The sequence below is a fragment of the Fusarium pseudograminearum genome, chromosome 3 (genome assembly GCF_000303195.2).
Source record: "Fusarium pseudograminearum CS3096 chromosome 3, whole genome shotgun sequence".
Classification (NCBI taxonomy): domain Eukaryota; kingdom Fungi; phylum Ascomycota; class Sordariomycetes; order Hypocreales; family Nectriaceae; genus Fusarium; species Fusarium pseudograminearum.
In genome coordinates, this window is record NC_031953.1 from 5,659,675 (window position 1) to 5,676,190 (window position 16,516).

Below are 16,516 nucleotides of genomic sequence, written 5' to 3' on the forward strand. Positions count from 1 at the left end.
CCTTTGGAGGAGTTGGTTGGCTCAAGGTTCAGGTGCATTGCTACAGTGGGTGGAGAGAGTCATTAGAGTGCCCTGAGATACGCAGCGCCCAGTAAAACCAGTGACTTCTACCGGGGGCTGATATCATCCGGAATCCCGGATCCCCCAATGGATCCCCTTCCTGCCCCTTCTTCCTTCTACGGGCAGGACACAGCACAGTGGAGGACGCCTCATTTCCAGTTTTAGGTACATGCCAGACAAGCCAGGAAGGAGCTGCACAGAGATTCCAGGGAACACCCGTCATTTTTTCCCACCCCAAATCTCTCCCAGCCTCACCAGTCACCACCACTCTCGTTCCGTCTCCCGTCTCTCACCTCTACCTCGTCACCCAAAGTAAACTAATAATTCGACATCACATTAGTCCAACGGGAGCAAGACACACGAAGCCTGTTCCCTCAATCATCCTCATCCAACACCGACAATCCACTCTGGGTCGTTTATTTACTCAAACTTAACGTTATCGTCTGCCAACTTCCCCCCAAACGCGGTTCCCTGCCCTGTCCATTGGTCGACCCGCCAAGCTCCCCCCGTGCGCCCAGCCCAGCCAGCAAGGCCCTCGATCCAATTTCCCTCTCGCCTCTACCGCCCATTGTTCCAGCAACAACGTTAATACCCAAAACAAATTCACCAAGAGCAAAGAATCGCGACCAGATCCCAGTGAGAATACATCCTGGCGACAACTCGACGACCTCTCAAAATCAAGCTACCGATTAATCTCGAAATAGCATCACTTTTTCTTGCAGCATCTACTGCGTCAGCACTCGCTGGTCTTGGCTTCCAGCGAGTTCATTAGGATTCCTCTCGAAATGCCATCGTTTCTTCCCGATCAGCACAATTCGACAATTTACAACAACAACCCCGACATCCTCGACCTTGATCCCACGAACCAGTTCGGCCTCGCGAACAAGGAGAGGGTGAATGGGGGTTCCATCCGCCACGCCCGATCCGACACTATAAATGAGAGGTTTGACGAGAGCTCCATTTCTTCTACACACGCGTCCGAAGTTTCCGAGTCAACACCGGCGCATATGAATGGCAACAGTAACGGCACGCGGCCTACGAGCATGAGCTCTGTTTCTAACGGAAAGTCCGCTACGGCTACTCGACCTTCCCGACACAACGATGCCGCCGAAGCCGACAACTTTGGGCAGAAGCCCATGTTGAACGGTACCACAAACCTCGCCGACCGTACTCGCCATCACTCCTCCGATGTCAATGGCGTGGATTCCAACACAACCTCTACTAATAACCATCAACATTATAATAATCTATCAAAACCTCTCCCATCAGAACCTCCACAGTCAGAAGAGGTGTCTGAAAGGTCTCAGAACGGAGGCATTGATGGAACCCATACATTTGCAGCCTCACCATTCTCTACGGAATCGCGAGGCTCTCACAATAACACAAACCTCGATGCGGTACAGGCAGTGCCAGCTCGCACCAATGGCGGCCCTCACAGATTGTCATCCCCGCCAATCTACAACCCCTCGAGCGCTGCAGCTTCTTCAACAGGGCATCTCCAAGCTCCTCCACCTGGTCTCAAGCAACGGCATACTCTCGATGTGCCTAAGTACGTCCCAGGTCGTGCGTCCAAGGACGGCATGGACACTGCCCAGGCTAGTGGCCGCTTCTCTCCAACCAACGCCGGAACCCCTAGCGGTCGACGGCCTTCTTTGAGTATGGGTCGAAGGCCAACCCGGTCGATGCAGTCGGACGGGCCTCGAGATGAGATTGTGCCGGACGAGGATGCGCTTCGCTGGGCAGAGGCTTTGCGACAAAAGCGGGCTAGCAAGCGAAGAAAAAAGGAAGAGGAGGATGATGATCGAGTCCTTGTCGGCACCAAGGTTGACGAGACTCATGCTAACTGGGAGACCGCCTACAACATGCTTACAGGCATCCGTGTTTCGGTTTCGAGAACGAATGCCAAACTCGACCGAGAATTGACAGATGCCGATTTTGATACTAAGCAGAAGTCGACATTTGACATTGCCGGTAATGAGCTGGTACCGTCCGCAAAGTACGATTTCAAGTTCAAGGATTACGCTCCTTGGGTCTTCCGCCGCCTCCGATCTCTCTTCCACCTGGACCCTGCCGATTATCTCATGTCGCTCACCGGCAAGTATATACTTTCAGAACTTGGCTCACCTGGCAAAAGTGGAAGCTTCTTTTACTTCTCACGAGATTACAAGTATATCATCAAAACCATCCATCACGCCGAGCATAAGTTCCTGCGTAAAATTTTGAAGGAATATTACCAGCATGTCAAGGACAACCCCAATATGCTTCTTTCACAATTTTACGGCCTCCACCGCGTTAAGATGCCCTATGGCAAGAAAATCCACTTCGTTGTGATGAACAACCTCTTCCCCCCGCACCGAGATATTCATACTACCTTTGATTTGAAGGGATCCACCATTGGTCGAGATTACCGGGAGGAGGATCTGGAGAAGAACCCCCGCGCAACACTGAAGGATCTCAACTGGCTCAGGCGGCAGAGAAGCCTAGAGTTGGGCATCCAGAAGAAGCGCATGTTCCTGGAACAGCTACAAAGAGATGTTGCATTATTAAAGCGACTTAAAATCATGGACTACTCACTATTGGTTGGCATACATGACGTCGCACGAGGGAACGAGGAGAATCTTCGCGACAAGACGCTTCAAGTATTCAACCCTGGTGGTGAGAAATCCCCCGACGATGAACCCAACTCAGTTCTTCTTCGCACGCCATCCAAATTAGAGAATCAACGCAAGGCCAGGGAGTTGCGACAGATGATTCGCCAGGAGCGACCAGTGCCCATGGGTCAATCAGCGAACAAGATGCCAGATGAGCTGCAAGAAGGTCAGCATCGTCCTGGGTGGGTTTTCGGGCAAGATGATGGCGGTTTTAGGGCAACCCACGAAGACAACACACCGGGGGATGAGATTTACTACCTCGGAGTCATCGACTGCCTCACTCATGTAAGTTCTGGTCCGGCACATAAAGCATCCACAGCTGACACATTTTAGTATGGGATTATCAAGAAGATTGAGCATTTCTGGAAGGGATTGTCTAGCGACAAGACGCAAATCTCGGCCCTACCACCGGACCAGTATGGTGACCGATTCTACCATTTCATTGAGGGCGTCACCATGTCAACCGAGGAAGCTCACAGGGAGGCCGAGAGGAGACACCAAGAGATACTTGAGGCACAACGCTCGGAGGCAAGGGTCTCAAGCTGGAACTCGCGTCGCAGGTCATCTCAGCCCGTTCCTCCAGTGCCAACACATGGCCCTCCCCCACCACCCGGTCCGCGATCTCCAGAAGCGCGGGAAACGGTTGAGAAGGCTAATAGGGAGGCTGAACGCTCAGAGAGACATGGCTACACCGAGGAGCAGATACCTGATCGAGTTTTGTCTACTGGCACGATCAAGGACACTCGCGACTCGCTGCAACACGAACCCATCCTCCCTGTCGTTCAAGAGGCGGGCGAGAATGGGCGCGATGATAATGAGACCCGACTTTTGTCATTCCCCAAGAGTCTCAACAAAAGCCTCCCGCCCACTAGAGCACCACCACCGACTCCTCCCAAGCCTGGAGCAGGAAGTGCCGATAGCGGATATGCAGGCTTTGGCAATGGCACAGCCCTGGGCAACAACGGCTATGCCTCCCAACAAAGGGTCAGCCTTGACAGCCTTAACAAGGAGCTACCTCCATTACCGAGGAAGCAGGATGGCACAAACGACAGTGGTGTACGGATGGTAGCTTAGGTTGCAGCCACGACCTAATCAAGGTTGTCGAGGAGGACAAAAGACGGGATCACGATTAAGAAAGCAAATGACACAGATACACAAGGTTGACGAGCGACGGAACCATCGTCAACCACCAATGATGCATTAGAAAAGCGAGACATCTGGCGACCACCCCTTGTTCTGGTTCTTTCCTTGACCAGCCATACATGCACTATTTCCTTTTTGTTTTTATCTACACCTTTGGCATACCGGTCTCGGCCTATGAAAGCAAGTTTCTATTTCAATTTCATTTCCTTTGTCGGCGACGAAACAGAAGCACTGGGGCAGATGGTTAGCCGAGTTGCGTCAAGTCGCGTCGTGGAGTACGACGGCACGGCACCTATAGGGGCGAGTGCAGATATCGGTTCTTTATTAAAAAAAAGAAGAAGACATGGATGATACCACCACGTTTAGCACGCTGCAGTTTGTTTTTGACACTATTTTCACTTGGTCATTATTCAGTTCTTCACTGGCCCCTGGCCCTTTGACATGATTATTCCTTGTCGCATACTTATTGTCGTTTCTCCTTTGGTTGTCATCAGCTAGCTGGGCTTGCAGCTCCCACAGGCAGGGGTTTAGGTAGTAGGAATTGATAGATCTGGTAGGATAAAGACTTGAGCTGTCTAATCTGGAAGGAAGGGCGTGGTGAAGCAGTGCATTAATTGTACATGTAGGTGTGAATTGGTGATGGTGCGGTAGTTTACAGTGGTATAATACAATATGTATAACAAGCATGGCCCTTTGTTTATGAAGCCTTTTCCGTGTCCGTCGTCTCATCCATGGTCTTCAGGTGTCCAAGAAATCACTCTTTCTTGTATCTGAGCAAGCCATTTATTTCTTTTTGTTCAACATGGCCTGGATATCATCCACACCCTTGCCCTTCTCCCCAGCACCACCCTCGGGCGCAAAGCTCGTTGTGACAGTCATCTCCTGCGCACCCTGCGCCCTCAATTCGTTCAGACGTCGCTTCTTCTGGATGTCGGCTACTCGCCACTGCTTGAAGTACTTGACCCAAGCAGCAGCGCAATCCCGCTCAAAGTCTACCGTCTCTGTAGGACAAGCGCGCTTGGTAGCAGAGGGGTCCTTGGTAGCGTCGACAATGTTGTTCGCGTCGAGGCAGTTGAAGTAGGCATCGCGAGCGGCCCAGCAGATCTTGCGCTCTTGACGGTTGGGAATGGCATCACCGGAGCGGATAGCGTCGGCGCGGGACTCGCTTGAGAATGGCCACAAACCCATCTTTTTTCGCGTCTTCCTTTTTTTGTTTGTATTTGTTTGTATAGATTCGTGGTATGAGGCTCAATTGGGAGCTTGGAGGGTAGCTGTAATTGCGGGACAGATGGGACGGATTGGTTGGAGGTTTATGGTGGCCCGAAATCTCATAACTAAGTCATGTTAGCTCCAATGGGAATTATGACGAGTGAGAACGGCAGAAATCGACGGGCGGTGAGACGTAACAGGGCTAGTGAACGATACATTCCTCGTTTCAGGGTACCTACAGCTATGTGTGGCTGCTACACTTTAATCTGTCCTTTGATCTACGTATGTAAGGTCCCTGCTTTACGCAACCTCCTTGCTTCAACTCTACTTCGTATCCCTCCTTTAAACCCTGTTTTTCACTTTTTCCTTTCTTACTCAGCTTAAGCCTTTGTATTTGAACAAAGTTTTATAATAATAAAAGAACAGAAAGGCCAGAGAAAAAGAGTTGGAAAGTATAAGCTAAAGCTTGAGCCTAAAAGGACGAATACGCATCACAAGACCTCACGAGACATGCCCTTTCGATGACCAACACCTCTCCCACGCTGCGATAAAACCTTACCTTCAACAACAACTTCACCACAACCACCCTCGAACAAAGAAACCACGCAGAACCCAAGATGCCGCGTCGTCGCAAACCTCCGCGCGCAGGCGCACTCGCAGAGCTAGCGCCACTCAAGATCGCAGGCCAAATCGCGACGCTACAGGCCATTTACTACTTCGCGGCGCTGGTCCTCATCATCTTCACGGCGCTCGTGTCGGGAACTGGTTTTAGCTGGACGCTTGTATTCGGCTGGGAGGGCTTGAGAGGAGATACAACACACGGGTGGCTCATGTCTTTTATTTTCTTGTTGGATGGAGGCTTGATTATGTGAGTTATGCTCCCTTGTGCTCCGACAAGAAGCGCAAGTTGCGGCTTCGGTACTCTGGACACGGTCACTAATTTTGCTCTGCAGCTCTATCGCAATAGTCGCCCTCATCGCTCGCTCCAAACTCGTACCTGATTTCGCCATAACCGTCCATTTCGTCCATCTCATCATCGCATCCCTTTACAGCGGCCACATCCCTCGACACGGAGGCTGGTGGTTCACCATGATAGCATCGGCCGCCATCTCAGTTAGCCTGGGCATCTGGGGCTGTCAATACCGCGAACTACAGCCCGTCTTCTTCGGCGGACGTCCGATTCTCCCTGTCGTGGGCCCTGCATCGGTTGATGGTTCCGCGACGACGCAGCCTTCTACTGCTGATGAGGAGATGGCCATCCCTGCAAGGGGGAGAGGCAGAGATGTTGGTGGGGAGTATGAAATGGAGCCTATGCTACCTGTAAGATGAGCTTGATGGGACCCGTTGGATATGTTTGAATAGACTTGCATTGCTTGGCGTTTGGGCGCTCTTCACACGTTTTATGTACGTTAATATGGAAGAGCTCACTCTTGAAAACATGTTTTAGAGTCACAACTACCTCAGCTGAGATCAGTCGAGGTGACTACGAGGTCAATACGATCTATAGGAATGGAATATTCAATGTGATACGATTCTGTCTGAGACCAGTCCAACGTGCAAATACCGTTGGTTAAACTGTTGGCTGGCGTGAATATCGCTTGTATGAACCAAGCAAAATCGAAGTTCGAAGCAATAGAACTTCACGAAAGCGTAAGCGTAAAAGACGTGGCTAGCGAGCCTCTTGTTGACTCTATCTCAATTGTATATGATGATGATCTCCAACCCCTATCTTATGGCTTGATAACCAATGCTTGCCTCCCCAGAGAATGCACCTCTGTCTTAATCTTCGCTCATAGCGGAATAAAAACTTGCATGGCCCATCGATTTCGCCAATTTAACTGTCTCCGTTTAACCACTTTTCTATACTAGGTAGTCCAGGTAGGCGTTCTACGCGCCGGCGACAACTGCCAAATTATCGTATATCATCTTGCGCACCTCGTAGAAGGTGCTTCGCCGAGCGGTCGGCATGCCCACACTCTCGACTTCGACGCGTCCTGCGGATGTCTTGCGGACGGCGACAGTGCCGTCAACGACCAGTGTACCTTCACCACGAAACTCCGCTGTGTGACCGGCGGACTGCATGGCGCGGCGCAAGTCGGCAAGACGAAGGTCACCAACATGCAGTGGTTGAGCTGCTGACCGCACAGCAGAAATAAGGTTTGCGGGAAGAACATCGAGAACAGGCGTGGCCGAGGGGATAGCTGCCGCCGTGTTGGTCAGGGTAGTTGATGAGGGAGGCTCCTCGGTCTTTTGGCGCTTGTTGGCAACGTCCTCATCCGCTGCCGCAGCTTCATTGAGATGTGTTGCAAGAAGCTGCCCTGTGATAGTGACGATGCCCAGACCACGAACGTTCTGCCACTTGATCTTTCTGACCAGAGGATCGGCCAGCTTAACGACCCAGGCGTTGGTGTCAACACTGGCGTCTACGACAACGCCAACCTCGGGTGTGTATACGTCAACGGAACGTTCGCTGCCAGTGTTGTCCGGATTGCTCTTGTCAACTCCCAATGCCCGGCGGCAATCTTCAGCAAGAGAAAGTGTCTCGTCACGTTCACCACCGACAAGAATGAGCTTTCGGGGTTGGATAAGGGGGATCAGCATGTTAAGACTTCGCTTGTCGTGCAGACCGCTGAAGTCAACATATGCGATGCGCAAGTTGGCCTGGACAGTCTCTGTCTGATATGACAACTTGCATGGTCCTACAGGCTCTTCAGTCTCAACATCCTCGACAGTGTCAAGTTCATCAGGAACAAAGCCGTCACCTGCTCCAGCCTCTTCACCATCGTGAGAACCAGCCCGCATGGCTTGCGGTCGTTTGTTGGCACCAGTGCCACTTTTCACAACATCATCCCATCGACGCTTCTTGCCGAGTTTGTCATCAGTAGCCTCGACGTTGGCGCTATCTTGACCATCTTCCTCTTTCTCCTCAGCACGGAGATAGTCTTCAGGGCGAATAAGCTCTCCGAAGTCGTCTTGGCGCTTTCTTCGGATGGTGAGAGGGAATGTGCGCTCTCGGCCCTTCTTCCCTCGAGAATCAAAGTCGTATACACCCTTCTTCTTGATAAGCACATTAATGCCGAGGTCTTCGTCCTTGAGTACGACATTCTTGCGGCCGGCCTGGGCAATAGCTGTCGACACATTAAGCGCTTTGCCCTGTTGTTCTCCATCCTCATCTTCCGAGTCGGACGATGATTCGGACGAGGCATCATCCACAGCATCTGCTGCTGCCTCGAGTCCTGCCGCGCCTCCACTTTGTTGTGTTGCTTGAAGCTGTCTTTGGGTGGCGAGCCACTGCTGGTAGAGAGCCAATTCATCTCCTTCCAGAGCATGACGCTGGGGCTCGCGGATCTCCAGCTCTCGTCCACCGGCGTAAACGAGCTCAATGTTCTCTCCGTTACAGTTTTGCTCCACCGACACACCGTCTTTGCGCTCCTTCCACCAATCCCATAGTGTTCTTGCAATAGAAGGGTTGTCATTCTTTGACAGACCCGGCTTATCTGTCAGGATGACCAAGTTCCTTGAATCTTGCGCCAGTCCCTTGATCAAATCCTTGGAGAAACCCCATTCTATACTGCTATCGCTCGCCAGAATCACGCGGCCTTCTGTCCCAGCGTTCTCCACGTTTTGACTGAGCAATCGTGCGATTTGTGCCTTTCTTTCGAGCAGTCGCAAATATTTGAAGTCGAATGGTCCACCTTCCTTCTTGTTGTTTGCGCCATTGACCCTTCGTTGGTCTTCAGCAAAAGCTTCGAATTCCTGCACGATACTATCGTCCATCCATTCAAGCATACTTCTAGCGTATCGCATAGTGCTCGACATATTTCGACCAGCTAGATACAGCTTAGCTGACTTGAGCACGCCTCCCTCGGAAGCAGCATCAGTTCTCCAAGCATGCTCCAAGAGGTATGACAGCTCCAAAACTCTAGCGCTTGAGTCCACGGGAATCAGCACCGTTCCTCCTCGGGTGACACACGCCTTGATAGTGTCGATAAGCTGCTCGTCTCGCTTTGTGCGACCTCCGGGCTGAGCAGTTCGGTCAGCACCACGACTGCTGCAAATCAGAGCAGTTGGTTTCCGCAGCTGCTCAATAACTTCAGCGCCACCGCCTCCAGCTCCTCCCAGCCAGGCTGCACCAGCAAAAACGTTCTCACGTGCTTGGTTCCAGTCCACCGCATACACGATCGATTCGAGGCCATGTTGGATATGCCATATTGTGCCACCGAGGGTGTGTCCCGAATTATAGGCGGTAATTGTTAGGCCGTTGAGAGGTGGCGAGAAAGGTGACGGTAGAGGTTGATGAGGTTGCGAGTATTTGAGGGGTTGGATGAGAGAAAAGTATCGGGCGATTTCTTCGCTGTTCGGCGACTGGAGGAGGAGGTTTTGTGCGGTTGTAGCAGTTTGAGTAAGCGAATAGGCACTCTCGGTGAGTGAACTCTGGGGAATTGTTGTCGCAGCGGCGGGACTCGAGGTATAAAGGTCTTGGATAAGGGTGCGGCCGAGGTCAATGACAGGCCGTGTCGCATACACGGGGATGCGCGTGAACTGAGGAATGTTCTTGCAGCAATGGGCGTAAGCAGCAAGATGCGAAGCTGTCGCATGAGTAACGAGGATGAGAGATAGAGTCGTGACTTGTCTGAAACAGCAATGTTAGCAATCGCCTTGACCAAGAAATGCGCAGTAGGGCATGCATACTTCTCAATTTCTTTGAGCTTTTCTACATCAAAAGACTCGTCCCATCCCAGATCAACCAACACCTTGACACCCCCATCGAGCTCGAGAAGGGATTGCGAAGCGGACGAATCCGACAAGGCGCCCTGGAGCGGACAAAAGGTGAACATGATGATAGTGGCGCAATGCGATTATAGCAAGGATGATGGAAAGCCGAATTGAAGATAAGGTCAAAATCGAGTCGGGAAGGATATGGAAGTTATATCGATTGTCGAAGCATGATTATCAAGCAGAGCAGAGCCTGAGTTGGAATATAATCAACTTCTGTAGCGAGATGAAATGTGTTTTTGCAGCTATTGGTATTGCATTGTCCCTCTATTGATGCGGACAAAGACAATTGCTAGGTCGTCGCGATGCTTGATTATTCTGGTTGTTGATGCGCGTAGCACCTGCAGCTGCCAATGCGCGGGTCGGTGCGGCGAAACTATATTCCGACTTACACGCCATAATGCGATTGCAGGTGAATGGCATGTAACCATTCCTGATAAAATGCAGTGCTTGGTCAAGATTAGGTTTGCTATCAAAATGCTTCAAATATATTACACTCTTGTAAGTCATATGTGCTCGGTCTGGAAAATCTTATGTCCCATTAGGCATATTTGGTACAGGGAGGGCCGGTGCAAATAACCTCACGTTCAATCTTCCCGAAAGAGAACGATGAGAACCTTCTTTACGTAAATTGCATTCATGACAATGACGAGTTTCTTTATGTCCTCAAATGCCCCTCTCATAGACTTTGGAGTCACTGCCTAGATTCACAATACACACCCAATGTTCAATGACAGTTCCTTCGTCCACACCCCACGAAGATCATATTCCAGGCTTCAGCAATAAAACAAGAAACCATGTAACTATCCTGCGGGCCCTCTTCCTTTGGTTTATCCTCTGACGCGGCCATATCTCATACTCTCCATTCAACTAATCTCTTTCGAGGTAATAGTCGCAAGCAAAACTTCACAGTTAGGTACGTGGAAGTGTTTCACCTAGGTTTAGATACGCATACTATAACTATATCTAAAATTGGGATTTGGGTTTAGATAGAATAGCCACTGATTAGTTAAACTCGACTTATCACTGGTCGTGTCGGGTGATAGAGCCGCTATACTGTACCACACCCTAGCCGGCATCTCGGCATCGTCAGGCTGACGCGGCCTATGGTGTTGAGTGACTACGCGGCGTCTAATGCTAAGACATAGATGGATAAACGGGAATGAGAAAATACTCTGGGGTTGACAACAACCTTAATTCTACTGTAATTCTACCTCACGGTGCCGTTGTGCCGCCCCTGACTTACACACGCGTACGCAGTGTAATTGGCGCTCAAGGCTTCATCAGTATTGCATGACATGCACTTGCACATACACTTACACCCTGGGACATAACGCCACATTCACACAATAAGCACAAGGAAGCATGAAAGATAGTGGACAAGTTTGAACCATGTACTTCTGATATTGCTCAGTAAACATCTATCTATGTACATGACCGATGACTTCATCACTTGATAGTAATGACACCTAAATATCACTGAACCATGACGATTCTATGTGATCCGAAACACCAGTTCATTCATTCCTCTCCCATTCCCAGTCGTAAAAAAAACAAACGCTGAATTTGACCACAACAAGCCCCTTTGGCTGTTGCCCCTAAAAAACAAGACGCCGTAACGATGCATATGATGTACAAACAATAACCCCATGTAATGCGGTCCCCAATTTTAGCCTCCAAACCAATTTGAATCACCATGAAGTTGATCTTCGATGACTGCGCATGCTCTGCTCCTTCTCCTAGATGCAGAACTTGCGATCCAACATTCTCAAGGCTCTAGCATCCTCACTGACGCCACCCTTTTCTAAGCCGCAAGCTACAGACGCTCTAGGGCTGCTGGCGGCACTACCAGGCTTGGCACTACCACTCTCGCTGGTAGCGGGGGTATGGTGAAGCACCGCGTGAAGGGTAGAGAGACCCGACACCTCAGGACGAGAGCTTCGAGTGGGGCTAACGCTCATGGTTCTGCTAGGAGGTGTGCTAATTGCTGCCAAGGATGAGCCAGGAGGGCCGTTGGTGACCGCGCCCAGACTTGGTAGAGCTACTTGGTGAGTGTGTGAAGAACCGTTACGAGAATCAACCATGGCGCTTTGGGCAGCTGCCTGGAGATGTTGCTCGCGAGGAGACTCGTGTGCTCTGGGGAGAGCAAGGTGCGGGTGATGAGGAGACTTGGCAGTCAGAGGAGGAGGAAGAGGAGCGGCACGGTGCTCGTAAACAGGTGCCTGGGGGTAGTGTGGAGGAGGTAGGCCTGGGTGGCCGGGGTGACCAGCGTGAGGTAGGTATTGTTGTGGGATGTTGTGATGGTAAGGAGCGGCGTAATGGCTGTAGGGGGGAGTAGCAGCGGGAGAAGGAGGCCAGCCATATCCAGGTTGAGGGTAGGCACCGTAAGGGTTCTGACCGGGCTGAGGCATGTAAGGAGGCTGCTGCATAGGCGCACGAGTGAGAGCGGGAGTGGTGTTGGCTTCGCCCATGCTGGACTCGGGGTACATGCCCTTGACGGGGGTAATACCTCGCAACGCAGGGTCGCTTGTTGGTTGCTGAAGCTCAGGCTGACCAGGTTGTGGGCGAGAGTAGTATGAGATGAGGTGAAGGTGTTGGCCGCTGGAAGTGGTGATGCTGAAAGACTGCTTCATGAGGCCGTCGGCCTTGTATCGGTAACCCTCAGGCTCTCCATCGTCTTGATCCTCGTCGCTACCGCGTCCAGAGTCTGGAGTTTTACCACCACCTCGTCGGTTGGTGTTGAAGCCTCCGCCTCGCTTGCCCTCCATTTCACGGTATGTGAGGAAGCTTCCCGAAACCCGACTGGCACTCCATGACTTGCCATCGGTCCATCTTCTCATACCAGCTTCCCGCTCATCCCAGACAAAAACAGAACCAGATCGAATTGATTGTCTCTCCTTCTCCGAAAGTCGTCGTTGCACACGGGGCAAGATGCCTAATCGGCAGGCTTCAAAGAGTCGAATAGCATCGGCGGGTGTCCGCACATAGCCGTGGTACGTTTCCATTGTGAATGTGTGTAACGTTGTTGATATGTATTGTTGATGTTGTTGTTATTGTTGAAGTAGAAATAGGCAAGGTAGTCCGCACAGGGGCGGGAGGATGTCAAAAAAAAAAATGAAGAATTTTGGGTAAATGGATCCAGTGCCTTGGTAGGTCGTCAGCGTCCTTATAAAGAAGGGCCTCGTGAGAACCAAGCTCAAGTTTGTACGCAATGCCCCACTAGATCAGATCGGGCCCAGGGCGTGGGAGTGCAGAGAAGGTGAGGGTGTGGTCGTAGATGCTGTAGGTGTGTAGACGCGAAGATGCGAATGTGACTCCACAAAGGCTGATGGCTCAGCGGAATTCTGTCCACGTCTCCACTTTGAGCAAGTGGACTGGTCTTTGACCTTCTTGGCGTTGCTGAGAACGTTGATTTGGGGCTGAAGAGGCAAGGCAGTAAGTAGCCAAGCGGGCAACGTGGTAATCGGTTTTGGAGAGGAGATAGTGACAGCGCTAGTCAGGTTTGGTTTGTCAGTTTGGTGTTTAGGAGCAAAAGTAGAGCAAAGAAGAGTATCCTGATAGTGTAGCTGTAAAGAATGAACATGCGAGAGAATTGATCAAAGGTGCAAGTTGCACACCGTTGATCATACATATATAATTCCCAAAACAAGGTGGTAAAGGACACTTCCAGGGGTTTGATGCTCAACTCCCTGACGGGAGTGCCGTCGGAGCCGATTAAGTCGAGGATCCACTCGACTAAAATTTCCCTGAGATTTGAATACGTACAGTACTTTACAGTATTGCCGCTTGGCCATGTTGATCAGGAATTGCAGTGCAGCGCAAAACAGATACGGGGTAACTAGGTAGCCATTGCCAGCCCGTACTGTAGCGATTCAGATGCGGCTCTCAGAGGCCCCAGAGAAGCCCCGTTGAACTTGAACACAACGGTCCCACGAGTGCATCCAGGACACTTGATCCATGCACCAAACCGCCTCACCCAGGAGGTATTGCGCCGAGTACCAAAATCCAGAGAACACAAGATCTGAGACGGAGACAAACATACCTATCAAGGAGAGTAGCGGCTCGCTGCGTTTGTCGTCGAGCTGGTGAAACAGTTGATCTGCTACAAGAAGCGAGTTTGTTGCAATTGTAGTAGCTTGCAGGTACTGTACATAAAGCAAAAGGCTTTAGACGAGGTAAGCAGAGTATTATTAACCGTGTCCTCGGTCGAGACGGAAAGGCAGGGAGGGGAGGGGAGGGCTAAAAGAGAGCAAGATAAGGTTGCAAGTAAGTCCTGGAGGCACACAGCACTGTAATTAGGCACAGTATCCGTACATTACTGTAAAGTCGGTGCTGGTGCTGGTCCTGGATAACTCGGCGACAACTTTGTGGAGAAGCACGGAGGACGGCAAAGAAGGAGGGTGTGGAGGATTGCTGGGGGTGAGACCAGACTGAGTCCCAAGGTTGGTCAGGACAAGCTTTTGAAGCTGAACGCCCCCCCTCAAGGGGATTCTAAGGAAAGATGACGATACAGGGCCAGCCAGGGCAAGGTTGCGAGGATTGGAAAGGGCATGATAGGCGCGAGACTGAGGGAAAATGCATGACAGATCACGGCTATCGGATCAGTGAGTAGGTGAGAAGGGCATGGGGAATGGAATGAGAAGCCGACCAAAGCAGCAATCGTATGATGGCAGCAATTAATTGCCGTAATGTAGAGGGTATCTTCCAGTGTCTCGAAAGAAGCTTACCTTGCCGTACGATAAGTTTCATCCGTCACACACTGGCGCTGCGGCGAAGCTGGGGTTGACGTCGATAGTTCGGGGCCGAACAGGACAAGATTTGGTTAGCAGATAGAGGCCTGGAGTGAGAGAGTCTGGAACTACAAAGGCGTAGTCTGTATCTGCTGTAACAGTGCAAGTCATGGGGGAGGCGCTCCAAGGGCGACTCAATAGTCTCTTTCTTGACGCTTCGGTGCGCCCGGCTGACCGGCTTGCCTTTTTTTCTTTTTGGAAGGTACGAATGAGTATGATTAGACAGGCAGACACTGGAAGAGAAAGGAAAGCACTTGGGGCCGTGTTTCCGTCAGTTTTACGAGATCAAGTCGTTAAGGTTCTGATCAATGGAAGTGAAGATGAATCAATTAACAGGTGTACACAATTAGAAAATAATTTCCCTTATCGTTGAATGCAACAGACTCTCTACCTACTAAGGTATGTAGAAACGGATGATGCCGCCACAACTCAGTTGCCAAAGGTTTCAGAAAAATCACATTCTTGTCCAACCAGAAATCTCTAGATTACTTGTATGTACAGAGTAACTTTTTAGAATTTACCTACCTTTGGCGGTCACTGAGAGACACAACGCGTGTCGCCTGGGGCAAATAACGTCAAGTTTTAATCACCAAGATAACCAGTATAACCATAAATACTAACACTTAATACCGTTCCTTTATCCTTATATATAAATTTACATTGAAATGCCGAGAATGCAAATATCGTAATGCCCAGCATCTCTTAGCTGACATATACTTTCTGGTGGCCAACGCCAATACCACCAGCGCGGATCCCCTCCTACCTTATTTTTGCATGCGGCAATGCGGCAAGCAGTAAGCATATCAAGAAGCCAATAATTCCCCCGAGCTTATTTCAACTTGTCTTGGCTAGGGTACCCATCCGTATTACCTCAGCATTTCGACTAGGGGGGCGGCTAGAACCCATCAAAAGGCTGAGCCAGTCTGCTCTTGGAAAGCCCCCTACAAGGATGAGAAAGCCACCAAAGCTTGGCTGTTGATCATGTTCTTGGCTGTGAGTGAGTGAGTGTGTGTCAGTCAGAGGTACAGTGTCTGTCTGATGATGATGTCGCTGGCCATTGACTTTTCTCAAGATGATGCTTCACGAATGCTATACATAATTACTGTGGGAAGCTACGGATATATCGGCTCCTGAGGAACAATAAATACACCACCGAATAATAAGGCCGGATGAGGGTCTCGTCTAGAAATAGTTCAGGAGGCCGTGTTCCGTAAGCGAGGCCACAGTTACGTTGCTTGTCAGGAGGATTACCTATGATGATGATGGACGTCCTTGGCTCACGATAAAATTGGCTTTCTGAGTCACGAGAAGTCCCTTTTCCCTTTTCCTCGGACACCAGAGATGACGACTAAAAAAGATTGGAAATTAACTCATTCATGGTTTAATAATCTTGTTGGCAATGAATGTATCTCTTTTTTCGAGTGTGTCTTGTCTCAGCGGATGATGCGGCTTTTGGAACACGCCAAAATTGGTACATACTTGGCACCAAGTGCCGTGGGCCCGAGTCTTCTGTTTCTTTTTTTAATCGGGTACAGCCTCAAATTCGTTTCCTTTTCTCCATAGTATAGGATTTGGGGGCCAACCTCAAACGAGAGAGTAGAATACGCCTTGGCCTGTCAGATCTCTAGATACTTACCTAGTGATGATGATGACGATAGTCATTCATAGCCATGACATGGCGAAGCACAGGCACAGTACTCTGTAAGTAGCATAACACAAAGATCCTGGTGGACCTACCTTCATTTCGTGTGCAAATGCCAAGCTCAATTCACATGCAGTACTCTTGTTAAACCAAAAGTTCCAAGTAATTACTTCAGAGTCATGTTGTTTGTCTTCTCATTGCCCACTTTGGCCTTTTCAATGTGCTAAGAGTTGAGTAAAATAAGT

General features: G+C 50.3%; 5 protein-coding genes across 5 annotated transcripts, besides 1 other annotated feature; 2 read left to right on the top strand and 3 right to left on the bottom strand.

Moving 5' to 3' along the window:
- Window positions 1-845: 845 nt before the first annotated feature.
- Window positions 846-3,785, top strand: FPSE_08839 (uncharacterized protein; the record flags this gene model as incomplete). Its single annotated transcript, XM_009261957.1, has 2 exons — window positions 846-2,996; window positions 3,045-3,785. 2 exons carry the CDS (start codon window positions 846-848, stop codon window positions 3,783-3,785), a joined length of 2,892 nt encoding a protein of 963 aa, XP_009260232.1.
- An 852-nt stretch (window positions 3,786-4,637) lies between these two features.
- On the bottom strand, window positions 4,638-5,042 carry FPSE_08840 (uncharacterized protein; the record flags this gene model as incomplete). The annotated part of the gene is made up of 1 exon (XM_009261958.1): window positions 4,638-5,042. One exon carries the CDS (start codon window positions 5,040-5,042, stop codon window positions 4,638-4,640), a length of 405 nt encoding a protein of 134 aa, XP_009260233.1.
- A 638-nt stretch (window positions 5,043-5,680) lies between these two features.
- FPSE_08841 (uncharacterized protein) lies at window positions 5,681-6,392 on the top strand (the record flags this gene model as incomplete). The annotated part of the gene is made up of 2 exons (XM_009261959.1): window positions 5,681-5,931; window positions 6,017-6,392. The coding sequence occupies 2 exons, from the start codon at window positions 5,681-5,683 to the stop codon at window positions 6,390-6,392; spliced, it is 627 nt and encodes a 208-aa protein (XP_009260234.1).
- A 558-nt stretch (window positions 6,393-6,950) lies between these two features.
- FPSE_08842 (uncharacterized protein) lies at window positions 6,951-9,901 on the bottom strand (the record flags this gene model as incomplete). The annotated part of the gene is made up of 2 exons (XM_009261960.1): window positions 6,951-9,696; window positions 9,756-9,901. 2 exons carry the CDS (start codon window positions 9,899-9,901, stop codon window positions 6,951-6,953), a joined length of 2,892 nt encoding a protein of 963 aa, XP_009260235.1.
- Window positions 9,902-11,578: 1,677 nt separating this feature from the next.
- On the bottom strand, window positions 11,579-12,844 carry FPSE_08843 (uncharacterized protein; the record flags this gene model as incomplete). Its single annotated transcript, XM_009261961.1, has 1 exon — window positions 11,579-12,844. One exon carries the CDS (start codon window positions 12,842-12,844, stop codon window positions 11,579-11,581), a length of 1,266 nt encoding a protein of 421 aa, XP_009260236.1.
- A 16-nt stretch (window positions 12,845-12,860) lies between these two features.
- Window positions 12,861-12,898: a microsatellite.
- Window positions 12,899-16,516: the final 3,618 nt, after the last annotated feature.